A 19709-nucleotide genomic window follows, 5' to 3' on the forward strand; every position below is an offset into this window, starting at 1 on the left:
AACGTATCAAAACTTTGTTTATCAATATAATAAAAATATCCTCATTAAAAATAATTACGTATGGAAAAATATATCCATGAAAAAAAATATACTTTGGAAAAAATGATTCATTTGAAAAATATACCCGAAACAACTTGAAAGTAGACCTGTGTTTATCGGTATATTAAAAATATCTTTTTGAAAATATACCATGGGAAAATGATTCATGTGAAAAAATAAACCCAAAACAATTTGAAAATAAACCTCGGTTTATTGATATATTAAAAATATCCCCATGACAAATAATTACCCATGGAAAAATATATCCATGAAAAAATATACCTTAGAATAACTGATTCATTTGAAAAATATACCCAAAACAACTTGGAAGTAGACCTCTGTTTATCGATACATTCAAAATATCCTTTTGAAAAATAATTACCCATTGTAAAATATATCCATTGAAATGAATTATTTATTCAAGGTATATTTTTTCATGGATATATTTTTCCTTGTGTAGTTATTTCTCATAAGGATATTTTTAATATATCGATAAACAGTGTTCTACTTCCAAGTTGTTTTGGGTATATTTTTCAAATGAATCATTTTTCCAAGGTATGTTTTTTTTCATGGATATATTTTTCCATGGATAATTATTTTTCATCAGCATATTTTTAATAGATCAATAAACAAAGGTCTACTTCCAAGTTGTTTTATGTATATTTTTCAAATGAAACATTTTTCCAAGGTATTTTTTTTTCATGGATATATTTTTCCATGGATAATTATTTTTTATTAGGATATATTTAATATATTGACAAACAGAGGTTTACTTCGAAGTTGTTTTGGGTTTATTTTTCATAAGAATCATTCTATCAAGGTATATTTATTCATAGATATATTTTACCATTGGTAATTATTTCTCATGAGGATATTTTTAATATATCGATAAACAGAGGTCTACTTCCAAGTTGCTTTGGATATATTTTTTAAATGAATCATTTTTCAAAGGTATTTTTTTGCATATGGAATATATACTTCCATGGGTAATTATGTTTCATGAGGGTGTTTTTAATATGTCGATAAAAAGAGGTCTACTTCCAAGTTATTTTGGACATATTTTTCAAATGAATCATTTTCCATGGATATCTTTCAGTATTTTTTTTTCATTGATATATTTTTCATGAGGTAATATTTTTTTAATGTAATTATTTTTAATGAGGATATTTTTAATATATTGAGAAACAGAGGTTTACTTCAAAGTTGTTTTGGGTATATTCTTTAAATGAATAATTTTTTCATGGATATTTTTTTCCATGGGTAAATATTTTTCATGAGGATATGTTTAATATATCAATAAACAGAGGTCTACTTCCAGGTTGTTTTGGGTATATTTTCAAATGAATTATTTTTCCAAAGTATATTTTTTCTCATGGATATATTTTTCCATGGGTAATTAGTTTACATGAGAATATTTTATATATATAGATAAACAGAGGTTTAATTCCAAGTTGTTTTTGGTATATTTTTCAAATGAATCATTTTTTCAAGGTATGCTTTTTTATCATGAACATATTTTCCCATGGGGATATATTTTTTATGAGAATATTTTTAATATATTGATAAGCAGAGGTCTACTTCCAGGTTGTTTTGGGTATATTTTTCAAATGAATAATTCTACCAAGGTATGTTTTTTTTACCCTACCCTACCAAGGGTAATTATTATTCATGAGGATATTTTTAATATATCGATAAACGGAGGTCTGCTTTCTAATTTTTTTTGGGTATATTTTTCAAATAAATCATTTTTCCAAGGTAAATTTATTTTCACGGATATTTTTTTCCATAGGGAATTATTTTTCATGAGGATATTTTTAATGCATCGATAAACAGAGGTTTACTTCCAAATTGGTTTGGATATATTTTTCAAATGAATCATGTTTACAAGGTTTATTTTTGTGTTTCTTGGATATATTATTCCATGGGAAATTATTTTTCTTGGAGATATTTTTCATAATTCGATAAAAATGAGTAATTATTTTTCTTGAGGATATTTTCTAATATACCGATACGCAGAGGTCTACTTCCAAGTTTTTTCGGGTATATTTTTTAAATGAATCATTTTTCCAAGGTAGTCTATATTCATGGATATATTTTTCCATGGATAATTATTTTTTATTAGGATATATTTAATATATTGACAAACAGAGGTTTACTTCGAAGTTGTTTTGGGTTTATTTTTCATAAGAATCATTCTATCAAGGTATATTTATTCATAGATATATTTTTCCATGGGTAATTATTTTTCATGAGGATATTTTTAATATATCGATAAACAGAGGTCTACTTCCAAGTTGCTTTGGATATATTTTTTAAATGAATCATTTTTCAAAGGTATTTTTTTGCATATGGAATATATACTTCCATGGGTAATTATGTTTCATGAGGGTGTTTTTAATATGTCGATAAAAAGAGGTCTACTTCCAAGTTATTTTGGACATATTTTTCAAATGAATCATTTTCCATGGATATCTTTCAGTATTTTTTTTCATTGATATATTTTTCATGAGGTAATATTTTTTTAATGTAATTATTTTTAATGAGGATATTTTTAATATATTGAGAAACAGAGGTTTACTTCAAAGTTGTTTTGGGTATATTCTTTAAATGAATAATTTTTTCATGGATATTTTTTTCCATGGGTAAATATTTTTCATGAGGATATGTTTAATATATCAATAAACAGAGGTCTACTTCCAGGTTGTTTTGGGTATATTTTCAAATGAATTATTTTTCCAAAGTATATTTTTTCTCATGGATATATTTTTCCATGGGTAATTAGTTTACATGAGAATATTTTATATATATAGATAAACAGAGGTTTAATTCCAAGTTATTTTTGGTATATTTTTCAAATGAATCATTTTTTCAAGGTATGCTTTTTTATCATGAACATATTTTCCCATGGGGATATATTTTTTATGAGAATATTTTTAATATATTGATAAGCAGAGGTCTACTTCCAGGTTGTTTTGGGTATATTTTTCAAATGAATAATTCTACCAAGGTATGTTTTTTTTACCCTACCCTACCAAGGGTAATTATTATTCATGAGGATATTTCTAATATATCGATAAACAGAGGTCTGCTTTCAAATTTGTTTGGGGTATATTTTTCAAATAAATCATTTTTCCAAGGTAAATTTATTTTCACGGATATTTTTTTCCATAGGGAATTATTTTTCATGAGGATATTTTTAATGCATCGATAAACAGAGGTTTACTTCCAAATTGGTTTGGATATATTTTTCAAATGAATCATGTTTACAAGGTTTATTTTTGTGTTTCTTGGATATATTATTCCATGGGAAATTATTTTTCTTGGAGATATTTTTCATAATTCGATAAAAATGAGTAATTATTTTTCTTGAGGATATTTTCTAATATACCGATACGCAGAGGTCTACTTCCAAGTTTTTTCGGGTATATTTTTTAAATGAATCATTTTTCCAAGGTAGTCTTTATTCATGGATATATTTTTTCCATGGGTAATTATTTTCATAAGGATATTTTTGATATATCAATAAATAGACGTCTTCTTCCAAGTTGTTTCGAGTATATTTTTTAAATGATCATTTTTCCAAAGTATATTTTTTTATGGATATATTTTTCCCTGTTTAATTATTTTTCAAGAGAGTATTTTAAAAATATCGATAAACAGAGGTCTACTTCCCAGTTGTTTTGCTTTTCAGCTCTACTTTTAGATGGCACCACACACGATAGGACACACAGGCACAGTGAGAGATACAATCAAAAAGTTAGGTTCACTTAGGTCTACTAAGCGTGGCATGCCATTCTGTCATCTAAAAGTAGAGATGAAAATCAAAACAACTTGGAAGTAGACCTTTGTTTATCGATATATTAAAAAGATCTTCTTGAAAAATAATTACACGTGGAAAAATACATCTATAAACAATATACCTTAAAAAAATGATTCAATTAAAAAATATACCCAAAACTACTCGGAAGAAGACCTCTTTTTATCGATATATTAAAAACATCCTCATGAAAATAATTACCCGTAGAAAAAATATACCCATAAAAAAAATATATCTTAGAAAAATGATTCATTTAAAAAATGTACCCAAAACAACTTGGAAGAAGACCTCTGTTTATCGATAAATTAAAAATATCTCCATGAAAAATAACAACCCATGAAAATATATATCCATAGAAAACAAAAAAAAACAACTTGGAAAAATGATTCAATTGAAAAATATACGCAAAATAATTTGGAAGTAAATCTTTGTTAATATATATATTAAAAATGTCCTCATAAAAAATAATTCCCTATGGAAAAATATATCCATGGAAACATATACCCTGGTAAAACGATTCATTTGAAACATATACCCAAAAATAACTTGAAAGTAGACCTCTGTTTATTGATTTATTAAAAGTATTCTCAAGAAAAACAATTACCCAAGGAAAAATATATCCATGACAAAAAAATATAGCTTGGTAGAATGATTTATCTGAAAAATATACCCCAAAACAACTTGGAAGTAGAACTCTGTTTGTTTATATATGAGAAATATCCTCATGAGAAAATAATTACACATGGAAAAATGTATCCATGAAAAAATATACCTTGGAAAAATGATTCATTTGGAAAATATGCCCGAAACAACTTGGAAGTAGACTTCTGTTTATTGATATATTAAAAACATCCTCATAAAAAACAATTACCCATTCAAAACTATATCCATGAAAAAAATATACCTTGGAAAAATAATTCATTTGAAAAATATACCCAAAACAAATTGGAAGTAGACCATTGTTTATAGATATATTAGAAACATCCTCATGAAAAAGTACTATCCATGGAAAAATATATCCATGAAAAAAATTAATCTTGGAAAAATGATTCATTTCAAAAATACACCCAAAACAACTTGGAAGAAGACCTCTGTTTATCGATAGATTAAAGATATCCCCATAAAAAGCAATTACCCATGGATAAAATATACCCATGAAAAAAAACCGTGGAAAAATGACTTGTTTGAAAAATATACCCAGAACAATTTAGAAGTAAACATCTTTTTATCGATATATTAGGAGTATCCTTATGAAAAATAATTCCCTATGGAAAAATATATCCAGGAAAAAAATATACCTTGGAAAAATGATTCATTTGAAAAATATACCCCAAAACAACTTGGAAGTAGACCTCTGTTTACTGATATGCTAAAAAAATCTTCATGAAAAATAACTACCCAATGAATTCAAGAAAAAAAAGCTTGGTAGAATTATTCATTAGAAAAATAAACAGAAACATCTCGGAAGTAGACATCTGTTTATCAATATTTTAAAAATATTCTCATGATAAATAGTCCCCAATGGAAAAAAATATCCATTAAAATAAATATGTCCTGTAAAAATGTTCCATTTGAAAAATATACTCCAAATAAGTTGGAAGTAGGCCTCTGTTAATCAATATATTAAAAATATCCTCATGAAAAAAAATTATCCATGGAAAAATATATCCATGAAATAAATATACCTTGGAAAAAATGATTCATTCGAAAAATATACCCGAAACAACTTGGAAGTAGACCACTGTTTATCGATATATTAAAAAAATCCCCATGAAAAACGATTACCCGTGGAAAAATATATCCATGAAAAAAACATATCTTGGAAAATTTCGCAATTTCAAAAATATACCCAAAACAGCTTGGAAGTAGATCTCTGTTTATCGATATATTAAAAATATCCTCATGAAAAATAATTATCCATGGAAACGTTTTTATGATAAAAAAAATATACCTTGGACACATGATTCATTTGAAAAATATACCCCAAAAAACTCAGAAGTACATCTCTGTTTATCTGTATATTAAAATTATACTCTATTTATAAAAATAAATACCCATGGAAAAATATATCCATGAAAAAAAAAACTTTGGAAAAATAATTCATTGGAAAAATATACCCAAAACAACCTGCAAGTAGACCTCTGTTTATTGATATTTTTAAAATAACCCCATGAATAATAATTACCCATGGAAAAATATATCCACGAAAATAAATATACCTTGGCCTTCCAATCACTTTCGACTACTAAAAAGAGCACTAGCCATTTCAATTTCCAATTGAATGAGCCCTTTTTAAGTTTCTACGACAACACTTTCTATGAAGGCCTTATTTGCCCCCATTGCATAACGTACACCCTTGCCCTGAGGGCTGTGGAGGGGGGTTGTCATCCTCACAGACCTAATTTCCCGAACTTTCAACTACGTTGAACAAATTGATTATCTACAAAATTTTGATTGGATGTGATTGGGGGAAAGGTAGGCTTGAGAAAAATAACTACCATGGAAAAATATATCCACGAAAAAAAAATGAATATACCTTGGCCTTCCAATCACTTTCGACTATCAAAAAGGACACTTGCCATTTCAATTTCCAATTGAATGAGCTATTTTTAAAGTTTCTACGACAACGCTTTCTATAAAAGCATTATATGCCTTACCCTTGCCCTGAGGGCTGTGGAAGGGGTTTTCATCCTCAAAGACCTAATTTCCAGAACTTTCGACTACGTTGAACAAATTAGTTATCTGCAAAATATTGATTGGATGTGTTTGGGGAAAAGGTACGCGTGAGAGGGGGGTTCGTTGCCCTCAAATCACTTTCGACTATTAAAAGGGCACTAGCCAATTGAATTTCAGATCGAATGAGTTCTTTTTGAAGTTTCTATGACAAAGCTTTCTATAAAAACCTTATATGCCCATTGGGCATAACTTACAATCCTTGCCCTAAGGTCTCTGAGGGGGTTATCATCCTCAAAAACATAATTCCCAGAACTTTCAACTACGTAGAACAAAATGGCTATCTCAAAATTTTGAATGGAAATGTTTGGGGAAATGGTGAGCTCGAGATGGGGGTTAGGTGACCTTCAATAATTTTCTACTATTAAAAAGGGCACTAGCCATTTCAATTTCCAATAGAATGAGCCCTTTTTTGAAGTTTCTACGACAACCCCTTCTATAAAAGTCTATATGCCCCCAGGGAAGAACTTACAACCCTTGCCCTGAGGGATATGGAGGGGTTGTCATCCTCAAAGACCTATTTTCCAGAACTTTCAACTATGTTGAACAAATTCGTTATCTGCAAAATTTAGATTGGATGTGTTTGGGGAAATGGTGGGCGTGAGAGGGGGGTTAGTTGCCCTCCAATCACTTTCGAATATTAAAAAGTGCACTAGCCCTTTCAATTTTCAATCGAATGAGCCCTTTTTGAAGTTTCTACGACAAATCTTTCAATTAAAACTTATATGCCCCCAGGGCGTAACTTACAACCCTTGCCCTGAGGACTCTGAGTGGGTTATCATCCTCAGAGACATAATTTCTAGAACTTTCAACTACGTTGAACAAAATGGCTGTCTTAAAATTTTGAATGGATGTGTTTGGGGAAATGTTGGGCATGAGAGGTGGGTTAGTTGCCCTTCAATCATTTTCAACTATTAAATAGGGCACTAGCCCTTTCATTTTCCAATCGAATGAGCCCTTTTTAAAGTTTCTAGAACAACACTTTGTATAAAAAAAAATTATTTGCCCCCAGGGCATAACTTACAACCTTTGCCCTTAGGGATGTGGGGGGGGGGCTGTCATCCTTAAAGACCTAATTTCCAAAATTTGCAACTACGTTGAACAAAATGGCTATCTCAAAATGTTGATTGGAAGTGTTTGGGGGAAATGGTGGGCGTGGAAAGGGTGTTAGTTGCCTTCCAATCACTTTCGACTATTAAAAAGGGCACTAGCCATTTCAGTTTCCAATCGAAAGAGCCCTTTCTGAAGTTTTTACGACAACAGTTTCTATAAGAACCATATATACCCCCAGGGCATAACTTGCAACCCTTGCCCTGAGGGCTCTGAGAGGGGTTATCATCCTTAAAGACATAATTTCCAGAACTTTCAACTACATTGAACAAAATGGCTGTCTCAAAATTTTGAATGGATGTGTTTGGGGAAATGGTGGGTGTGAGAGGTGGGTTAGTTGTCCTTCAATCATTTTCAACCATTAAACAGGGCACTAGCCCTTTCAGTTTCCAATCGAATGAGCCCTTTTTAAAATTTCTACAACAACGCTTTCTATAAAAAAAAAAACTAATGTACCCCCAGGGCATAACTTACAACCCTTGCCCTAAGGGCTGTGGGGGGGGGGGGGTTCATCCTTAAATAACAAATTTCCAAAACATTAAACTAAATTTAACAAAATGGCTATCACAAAATTCTGATTGCATGTGTTTGGGGAAATGGTGGGCGTGGATGGGGTGTTAGTTGCCTTCCAATCGCTTTCGACTACTAAGAGGGCACTAGCCCTTTGAATTTCCTATCGAATGAGCCCTTTTTAAAGTTTCTGCGACAACGCTTTCCATAAAAACCTTATATACCCCCAGGGCTTAACTTGCCGCCCTTGCCCTGAGGGCTGTGGAAGGAGTATGCTCCTCAAAGACATAATTTCCAGAATTTTCAACTATGTTGAACAAAATGGCTGTCTTAAAATTTTGATTGGATGTGTTTGGGGAAATGGTGGGTTTAGAAGGGGTGTTAGGTGCCTTCCAATCACTTTCGACTATTGAAAATGAGCCCTTTTCGAAGTTTCTACGACAACTCCTTCGATACGAATTGCCCTGGTCTGAAGAAAAAAAAAATAATACATTGTGCCAACATCGTTCTTTACTTAGGCAGTGCGATTGCGCTGCCTATGAAAAGTAATTTTAAAACAACAGAGGAATTATGTGGTCACTCATAGAGTGCCAGATGTCTCCCGAGAATGGCAGCTGAGAGTTGAGTTTGGTATCACCTCTCTCTTTTATTACTTTTGGCTCATCGTTTGCGTTCTGTTCAGTCCTTCCGCTATCCCCAAATTTTCGAGGATTTCACCGACAATCTTACAAAAACAGAGCGGCAAAAACGCTTGGGCCTAGAAGCGTCAAAGCTTTAAATCCGGGCCTGACACGGATGACTCCAATCAAACTCCTGTTTGTTGTTGTTAAAGACTAAATTCAAAGGCAGTCTTCGGACTCTGGATGGAAGTTTTGCAGTCGACAGATCTATGACCTTGACTTCACTGACGGTGTTGTTCTTCTTAAAAAAAGAAGCATCGAATGCAGCTGCTATTCGACGCTATTGATAAAAATGCCGAAAAAGTGGGGCTTACAGTGAATGTCAGCAAGACAAAGAGCTAGGCTACATCTGACTCTTAAGTTGAAACTAATATGGTGAGGTAGGAAATACTCTATGCGCTTGAACTGTGCCTCATGAATACCAATGTGATGTACACACATCACATTGGTACCTTAGAAGAATACCAAACGTATCGTGGCAAAAAAAGCTCACAAACATAGGAGTTTGTCAGAAAACCGGTCAACCATTAGTTACTGACCTTTTGAAACGTAGGAGATAAACGTACATTGGCCACGTCCTTGGTATGCCAGAGGATCAATTTCCTTGTATATTTTATGAGTGGTGACCCTATGCGATCCAGATTCGAAGGTACCCTATGCGCCACTCCTGGCTGTGGAGGATCTAAGGTCTAAGGTAAACAACCTTTCATTGCTGGCAAACGACACAGCAATCGCTAATAATATTTAATAGGCAACTCCTACGGTCGCGAAGACCCCTTCATCTCTGCAGTGCGCAAACAATTCTAACACCTTTATAGGTTACTTTAAGGAAATGTGTCAGTGCTGAATCATTTTCTTCATATCTTGGAGTTCGTGGAATGCCTGAAAGGGACATAAATCATCGCAGTATTTTCCTTTTATTGCTACTTATTTTCATTTTCAAAGAAGGGTAATGCAAATATAGTAAAAATGAAAATGTTGGATTAAATTTGCATATACTTAGTGCCAACTCCATCGTCTACTTTATTTTAATAAAAAAGAAACTTCAAAAACTGCAAAATGAGTTTTTTGGTTGGAGGAATAACCACTAAAAGCCTAGTTTATTTAGGTGTTCTGACCTAGATAGCAATGGAGGATACCTTTCCTCTCATGATGTAACAGTAGCAATAATGAGCTCATGAAACGTCGGCCAAACACTGTGGCACCCACTGCCCAATAATCGTGCACTAAAAGCAGCAGTGATGGTAGAATCTGTGGCAGCGCCACAGAACAAAAACTGATAGGACCGGTGCTAGTAGAACTTGTGGTGTCACTAGGGATAAAAAATAGGTGGCCACGGACTTGTGTTTCATACAAAAAGTAATCTAGCAAAAACCGAAATCAAAATATTTTTCAATGCTTGGCATCAACAGACACAGTATCACACCATTAAAAGAATTTACGCACTTCTTTTTTTTTTTTTTATTTTTTTATTCCAGAAATACCGACTTCTCACAAAAATCGTATTTATGATAGTAGAATCTCACCAATTTTATGAAAAATGAATCGTTGCTCTCCAGTTTGTTTTGGCTCTTCGATAGTTGGATCAAAACCATGGACTTCGCAACCATATTCCATCATTGCATCCTCAAATGACCAGTTATCCTTCACTCCAAACGAATATACAAGACAGTTACCAGGTAAAGGTCTAATGTGCTCGTCAAGACACACTGCCTTATGACCGTCCATATAATTCCGACGTTTACCATCAGGGAATAACCATTCCTTCCAAGACCGCCCTCCAAAAAATTTGAGATTTTGGCACGCTCCAAAGTTGTTCCAAGCATGCCACCGGGCAATATCCTGGGAAATAAAAACTGTAATAGGTATATATAGTAAAAACTGTCAAAATCCCCCCCCCCCAGATTTTGAAAAGTACTTTTTCGGGGGTATTTTTATTATTAGTTTTTTTCGGTATCTATTGAAAAATTCCCCTCCCCTGGACTCTGCGCCACCTTAGATTTTCTTTAACTAACCCTATTGCTCCTCCTCTGTATTTTGCTGATTATGTAATGCTGCCAACGATACTAGGCCACTGCCTAAAACTATAACTCCTACAAAAAAGTAACTATACTTATTTATGAAACTTTTTGGCCAGTTTTGAACTGAATTACTCCAACACACAACACTACGACTTATCACATGGTGCGTAACACATCCAGGACGTGCCACAACAGTGTTTTTGCACAATCTTAAATAATATCAAGATTGAGAGTTGTGTGCATTAGTAGTATTTATATAATATTTCCGACAAGACAGGTACCCAATGTAGCTATAACGATAGGTACAAGACAGGTAGGCTATATTGATATAACGATAGAGAGCGGACAGTCTCCCTGAATAGCTATAACGATAGAGTAGCGGACAGTCCCACCATATAGCTATAATGCTTACAGCAGCGCACAGTACCCCGCCAATACAAGCAGACAGTGTAATGACCGGAATTCAACCACCGTGAAAATTAGTCGTGCGTGCTGTTCATGGTAGCGTGATTCGTTTCCTTTGTTTGAAATTGTGAAATTCTTTTTGTAATTTAATTTGTTAGGCGTGGTTGACTTATGTTTAACCTTGAACTAATTTACATAAATTAATTTATTATTAGTTAATATACATAATTAAATTACTTTACATAATTACATTAATTAATTTTTTTTTTTATAGTTTTTTTTATTGATGTCATTTTATTGTACTCTAATGATGATATTTTTCTTTTCCTATGATACGATTTTTTACATTCTAAGTATCTTACCGTTGAATTATATGATATATGTGTTTGATATATAAATCGAACGTGAGACCCATGATTTTCCAAGCTAAAAGAATAACACTTAAATGACTAAACCAAAAAGCCATTGAACTTGTTATGATTTTAGAAATACATCCAATGACTTGTATCTGGGACTTTGCCCAACTGCTGTTGAGCGTCACAGTATCGTAACAGGTTCATTCCATTGAACTGGAAAAAGTTCAAGCACATTCGAATTATCAATTAGATGTTTAATAGGTGTTAAGTGACAAGTTTTAGGGCAGTTTTATGACATCATCATGAGAATATGCATACCACGATAATTTGAGATGCATACTAGACAAACAATTTCTTCTGATACTTGGGCCCCAAGTCCTACCCCTATCCCTCAACCCTATCCCTCCACCATCCCTCCAACCCCTATCCCTCCACCCTCCCTCCAACCCCCCCCCCCAACATTTTTTTTACTATTAGAAAAATAATGTTTGTAGTGACCAATTTTTTTTGTTTTTTTTTAACTTTTTTTTTTACTTTTTTTTCAACTTTTTTTACATCTATAAATAATATAAGATTAATAGAATTAAAATTTTGATTTAAGTTTTTAAACATATTCTTGTGCATACTATTGATGAGAACAGATTGTTCTCTTTCAAGATAATTTTTCATGAAAAACAAACTATTTTTTCTTCTTTTTTTAAGGCCAATTATGAAGAATGGGTTATAAAAGAATAAAACACACAAAAACACACACACACACAAAAACTTACACACACACACAAAAACTTACATACACACAAAAACTTACACACACACACACAAAAACTTACACACACACAAAAACAAAAACGAACGCAAAAAATAACACGCACACAAAAACTTACACACACACAAAAACTTACACACACACAAAAACTAACACACACACAAAAACCTAAACACAAACAAAAACATACACACACACACAAACACTTACAAACACACAAAAAAACTTACACACACACACAAACTTACACACACACACACACACACAAAATTACACACACACAAAAACTTACGCACACACAAAAACTTACACACACACAAAAACTTACAAACACACAAAAACTCACACACACAAAAAAAATTTACACACACACAAAAACTTACACACACAAAAACAATTACACACACAAACAAAATAAAACAAACACAAAAAAAAAAACAAACAAACAAAAACTGCCACACACACAAAAACTTACACACACACACACACACAAACTTACACACACACAAAAACTTACACACAAATAAAAAATTACACACACACAAAAACTTACACACAAAAAACTTTCACACACACAATAACGTACACACACACAAAAAAACTTACACACAAACAAAAAATTACACACACAAAAAAAAACACACAAAAAAAAAAATACACACACACAAAAACTTACACACACAAAAACTTATACACACACAAAAACGTATACACAAAAAAAATTACACACACAAAAACTCAAACAAACAAAAAAAATTACACACACACAAAAAATATCAAACAAATATACAAACATACACACACAAAAAAACTTAAACTCATACAACAACTAACAAACACAAACAAACTAGCACAAACAAAAACTTACACACATACAAAAACTTACACACACACACAAAAACTTACACACACAAAAACTTACACACGCATAAAAAAACTTACACACAAACAAAACTTACACACAAAAATTTACATACACAAAAAAAACATACACACACACAAAAAATTACCCACACACAAAAACTTATACACACAATAACACTTACACACAAAAACTTACACACACACAAAAACAAACACACACACAAAAAAATGAACACACAAACAAAACACAAAAAAAAAAAAAAACAAACAAAAAACCACAAAAAAAAAAACACACACACACACACACAAAAAATTACACACATACACACAAACTTACACACACACACACACAAACTTACACACACACAAAAACTAACACACACACACACACACAAACACACAAACACACAAAAAAACTTACACAAAAACAAACATACACAAAAAAAATAAAAATAAAAAAAAAAAACAAAAAACAAAGAAAGAAAACTCATACGCAAGCAAAAAAACTTACAAACAAACAAAAAATTAAAAAAGCAAACAAACTTACACACACACAAAAACTAAAACACACACACAAAAACTTACACACACACAAAAACTTACACACACACATTCGTTATGGATTTCTTTCGTTTAAATACAAGAGTTGGACATACTACAGTAGTGTTTATGCACACACACACACACACACACACAAAACTTACACACACGCACATACACAAACTACACACACACACACAAAAACTTACACACACACAAAAACTTACATACAGAACTTACACACACACAAAAACTTACACACACACACAAAACTTACACACACACAAAAACTTATACACACACAAGAAATTACACACGCACAAGAACTAAAATACACAAACAAAATTACACGCACACAAAAACAATTACACACACAAAAACATACACACACACAAAAACTAACACCCACACACACACTTACACACACACAGAAACAATAACACACACACAAACATACAAACACACAAAACTTACACACACACAAAAACTTACACACACAAAAAAACTTACAAACCCACAAAAATTTACTTCCACACACAAAAACTTACACACACACACAAAAACTTACACACACACACAAAAACTTACACACACACAAAAACTAACACACACACAAAAACTTACACACACACAAAAACATACACACACACACACACAAACTTACACACACACACAAAACTTACACACACACACAAAAACTTACACACACACACACACACACACACAAAAACTTACACACACACACAAAACTTACACACACACAAGAACTTACACACACACAAAAACTTACACACACAAAACACACACACACACAAACTTACACACACAAAAACTTACACACACATAAAAACTTACACACACAAAAAAACTTACACACACATAAAAACTACACACACACACAAAACTTACACACACATAAAAACTTAAACACACAAAAAAACTTACACACACATAAAAACTTACACACACACACACACAAACTTACACACACACAAAAACTTACACACACACACAAAACTTACACACACACAAAAACTTACACACACAGAAACTTACACACACACACAAAAAATTAAACACACACGAAAAAAAACACAAACACACAAAAAATTAAACAAACACAAAAACTTACACACACAAAAAAACATACACAAACACAAAAAATTACACACACACAAAAAAAACTTACACACACACAAAAACTTACACACACACGTTCGTTTTGGATTTCTTTCGTTTAAATGCAAGAGTTGGAATATTTCAGTAGTGTTTTGTTGTGCTTTACCTTGTCACAGTTACATTCTCTTGATTTTTCAAAGTTCATTTTGAATTTTTTTCATTGAAACGCAAGAGTTAGAATATATTGAACTACATAGATATTTCATAGCATGAAAAGGATCTTACAAGATTTCACAGAATCAACAGAGACTACTATCGTCATCTACAAACCAATAGCTTTAGAGGGTAGCACAGTCCCTCAGACTCATGACTATTGTGTGAGAGACATGCAAAAAAAAACAATAGATATGGATGACAATACTAAAGTAACTTAACCACAAAATTCCACATTATTGCACAGAAATACCAAAACCATAGGTTAGGTTAGGTATTTCTGTGCAATAATGTGGAATTTTGTGGTTAAGTTACTTTAGTATTGTCATCCATATCTATTGTTTTTTTTGCTTGTCTCTCACACAATAGTCATTAGTCTAAGGGACTGTACTACCCTCTAAAGCTATTGGTTGGTAGATGACAATAGTAGTCTCTCTTGATTCTGTGAAATGTTGTAAGATCCTTAAGATGCTATGAAATATCTATGTAGTTCAATATATTCCAACTCTTGCATTTCAATGAAAGAAATTCAAAATGAACTTTGAAAAATCAAGAGAATGTAACTGTGACAAGGTAAAGCACAACAAAACACTACTGAAATATTCCAACTCTTGCATTTCAAAGAAAGAAATTCAAAATGAAAACGTGTTTGTGTAAGTTTTTGTGTGTGTGTAAGTTTTTGTGTGTGTTAAGTTTTTGTGTTTGTGTGCAAGTTTTTGTGTGTGTGTAAGTTTTTGTGTGTGTGTAAGTTTTTGTGTGTGTGTGTAAGTTTTTGTGTGTGTGTGTGTAAGTTTGTGTGTGTGCGTGTGTGTGTTTTTGTGTGTGTGTGTGTGTGTAAGTTTTTGTGTGTGTGTGTAAGTTTGTGTGTGTGTGTTATTTTTTGTTTGTGTGTGTGAGTTTTTGTGTGTGTGTATTTTTGTGTGTGTGTGTAAGTTTTTGTATGTGTGTAAGTTTTTGTTTGTGTGTAATTTTTTATGTATGTGTAAGTTTTTGTGTGTGTGTAAGTTTTTGTGTGTGTGTAAGTTTTTGTGTGTGTGTAAGTTTTTTTGTGTGTGTAAGCTTTTTTGTGTGTGTGTGTAAGTATGTTTTTTTGCGTTTTTTCAAGTTTTTGTGAGTTTTTTTTAGTTTTTTTTGTGAGTGTGTTAAATTGTTAATTATCGTGTGTGTAAGTTTTTGTGTGTTTGAGTTTTTTTGTGTGTGTGAGTTTTTGTGTGTGTGTAAGTTTTTGTGTGTGTGTAAGTTTTTTGTGTGTGTGTGTTAGTTTTTGTGTGTGTGTATGTAAGTTTTTGTGTGTGTGTGTAAGTTTTTGTGTGTGTGTGTGTGTAAGTTTTTGTGTGTGTATGTGTGCAAGTTTTTGTGTGTGTGTGCAAGTTCTTATGTGTGTGAAAGTTTTTTTGTGTGTGATAATTCTTATGTGTGTGTAACTTTTTATGTGTGTGTGTAAGTTTTTTTGTATGTGTGTAAGTTTTTTTTATGTGTGTATAAGTTTTTTTGTGTGTGTGTAAGTTTTTTGTGTGTGTGTAAGTTTTTTTTGTGTGTGTAAGTGTTTTTGTGTGTGTGTAAGTTTTTTTGTGTGTATTTGTAAGTTTTTGTGTGTGTGTAAGTTTTTTTGTGTGTGTAAGTTTTTTGTGTGTGTGTAAGTTTTTGTGTGTGTGTAAGTTTTTTTGTGTGTGTAAGTATTTTTGTGTGTGTGTGTAAGTTTTTGTGTGTGTGTAAGTATTTTTGTGTGTGTGTGTAAATTTTTGTGTATGTGTAAGTTTTTGTTTGTGTGTGTAAGTTTTTGTGTGTGTGTAAGTTTTTGTGTGCGTGTAATTTTTTTTGTGTGTGTAAGTTTTTTTGTGTGTGTAAGTTTTTGTGTGTGTGTAAGATTTTGTGTGTAAGTTTTGTGTGTGTGTGTAAGTTTTTGTGTGTGTGTGTAAGTTTTTGTGTGTGGAAGTTTTTGTGTGTGTGTAAGTTTTTTTGTGTGTGTGTAAGTTTGTGTGTGTGTGCAATTTTTGTGTATGTTTGTAAGTTTTGTGTGTGTGTGTGTGTGCAATTTTTTTTGTGTGTGTTAGTTTTTGTGTGTGTGTGTGTAAGTTTTTTGTGTGTGTAAGTTTTTGTGTTTGTGTAAGTTTTGTGTTATAGTGTAAGTTTTTTTGTGTTTGTAATTTTTTGTGTGTGTGTGTAAGTTTTTTTGTGTGTGTAAATTGTTTTTGTGTGTGTAATCTTTTTGTGTGATTGTAAGCTTTTGTGTGTGTAAGTAAGTTTTTTGTGTGTGAGTTTTTGTGAGTGTGTGTAAGTTTTTGTGTGTGTATGTAAGTTTTTGTGTGTGTGTAAGTTTTTGTGTGTGTGTGTGTGTAAGTTTTTGTGGGTGTGTGTGTTTTTTAGTTTGTGTGTTTTTTTTTTTTTTTGTGTGTGTGTAAGTTTTTTTTTTGTGTGTGTAGTTTTTTTTGTGTGTGTAAGTTTTTTTTTGTGTGTATAAGTTTTTGTGTGTGTGTGTAAGTTTTTGTGTGTGTGTAAGTTTTTGCGTGTGTGTAAGTTTTTGTGTGTGTTGTGTGTAAGTTTTTTTGTGTGTGTAAGTTTTTTTGTGTGTGTGTAAGTATGTGTGTTTGTTATATTTTGTTTGTGTGTGTTAGTTTTTGTGTGTGTGTAATTTTATTTGTATGTTTTAGTTTTTGTGTGTGTGTAAGTTTTTGTGTGTGTAAGTTTTTGTTTGTGTGTAAGTTTTTGTGTGTTTGAAAGTTCTTTTGTTTGTTTAAGTTTTTGTGTGTGTGTAAGTTTTTGTATGTTTATAAGTTTTATGTGTGTGTGTAAGTTTTTGTGTGTGTGTAAGTTTTTTTGTGTGTGTTAGTTTTTGTGTGTGTGTTTGTTTTTGTGTGTGTGTGTGTGTGTAAGTTTTTGTGTGTGTGTGTAAGTTTTTGTGTGTGTGTAAGTTATTTTGTGTGTGTGTAAGTATTTGTGTGTGTGTATTTTTGTGTGTGTGTGTAATTTTTTGTATGTGTGTAAGTTTTTGTTTGTGTGTAAGTTTTTTGTGTGTGTGTAAGTTTTTGTGGGTGTGTCAGTTTTTGTGTGTGTGTAAATTTTTGTGTGTGTGTAATTTTTTTCTTGTGCGTCTGTTTTTGTTTGTTTTTAAGTCTTTTTGTGTGTGTCAGTTTTTCTGTGTATGTGTTAGTTTTTGTGTGTTTGTGTCAGTTTTTGTGAGTGTGTGTAAGTTTCTGTGTGTGTGTGTGTAAGTTTTTGTGTGTGTCATTTTTTTTTTGTGTGATAGATTTTTCTGTTGTCTAAGTTTTTGTGTGTGTGTATGTGTTCTTGTTTGTGTGTTATTTTTTGTGTGTATGTGTGTTTTTGTGTGTGTGTGTGTGCAAGTTTTTGTGTGTGTGTGTGTGTTAGTTTTTGTGTGTGTGTAAGTTTTTGTTTGTGTGTGCAAGTTTTGTGTGTGTGTGTGTAAGTTTTTGTGTGTGTGCAAGTTTTTGTGTGTGTGTAAGTTTTTATGTGTGTGTAAGTTTTTATGTGTGTATGTAAGTTTTTTTTTGTGTGTGTGTAAGTTTTTTTTGTTTTTGTGTTAGTTTTTTGTATTTGTGTTAGTTTTTTTTTTGTGTTTAATTTTTTTTTTTTTTTTATGTTTTTTTGTTTTTTGTTAGTTTTTTTGTGTGGTGGTTTTTTAGTTTTTGTGTGTGTGTATTATAGTTTTTGTGGTTAATTTTTTTTGTTTGTTTTAGTTTGTTTTTTTTTGATTTTATATTTTTTTTTTTTAGTATTTTTGTGTGTGTGTGTAAGTTTTTGTGTGTGTGTATTTATTTTTGTGTGTGTTTGTTTGAGTTTGTTTGTGTGTATGTTTTTGTTTGTGTGTGTTAGTTTTTTTGTGTGTTTTTTTTTTTGTGTTTGTTTAAGTGTTTGTGTTTTTTTATGTTTGTGTGTGTGTAATTTTTTTTGTTTGTGTAAGTTTGTTTGTGTGCGTAAGTTTTTGTGTGTGTGTAATTTCTGGTTTTTGTGTTTAAGTTTTGTATGTAAGTTTTTGTGTGTGTAATTTTGTTTTTGTTTGTAATTCTTTGTGTGTGTGAAATGTTTTTGTGTGTAATTTTTGTTTTTGTGTGTGTGTGCAATTTTTTTTTGTGTGTGTAAGTTTTTTTTTGTGTTTTTAAGTTTTTTTTGTGTGTAAGTTTTGTGTGTGTTTATTTTTTTGTGTGTGTGTAAGTTTTTGTGTCTGTGTAAGTTTTTGTGTGTGTGTAATTTTTTGTGTGTGTGTAATTTTTTGTGTGTGTGTAAGTTTTCTGTGTGTGTGTAAGTTTTTTTGTGTGTGTATGTTTTTGTGTGTGTGTTTTTGTGTGTGTGTGTAAGTTTTTGTGTGTATGTAAGTTTTTGTGTGTGTGTAAGTTTTTTGTGTGTGTGTGTAAGTTTTTTTGTGTGTGTTTGTAAGTTTTTGTGTGTGTGTTTGTAAGTTTTTGTGTGTGTGTAATTTTGTGTGTGTGTGTAAGTTTTTTTTGTGTTTTTTTTAGTTTTTTTTTGTGTTTTTGTTTTTTTGTGTGTGTGTTAGTTTTTGTGTGTGTGTGTAAGTTT

General features: G+C 31.6%; 1 protein-coding gene across 1 annotated transcript in view; it reads right to left on the reverse strand.

The window, feature by feature from the left end:
• LOC148949585 (putative methyltransferase-like protein 24) overlaps nucleotides 1-19709 on the reverse strand; it is a 121085-nt gene that overhangs the window by 58199 nt on the left and 43177 nt on the right. The window contains exon 2 of the mRNA XM_089093022.1: nucleotides 10416-10731. Coding sequence (XP_088949148.1) covers nucleotides 10416-10731 — 316 coding nt within the window. The remainder of the gene's footprint in view (nucleotides 1-10415; nucleotides 10732-19709) is intronic.

This window comes from Artemia sp. Qi Xiang Cuo, chromosome 8 (assembly GCF_049724085.1).
Source record: "Artemia sp. Qi Xiang Cuo chromosome 8, ASM4972408v1, whole genome shotgun sequence".
NCBI lineage: Eukaryota > Metazoa > Arthropoda > Branchiopoda > Anostraca > Artemiidae > Artemia > Artemia sp. Qi Xiang Cuo.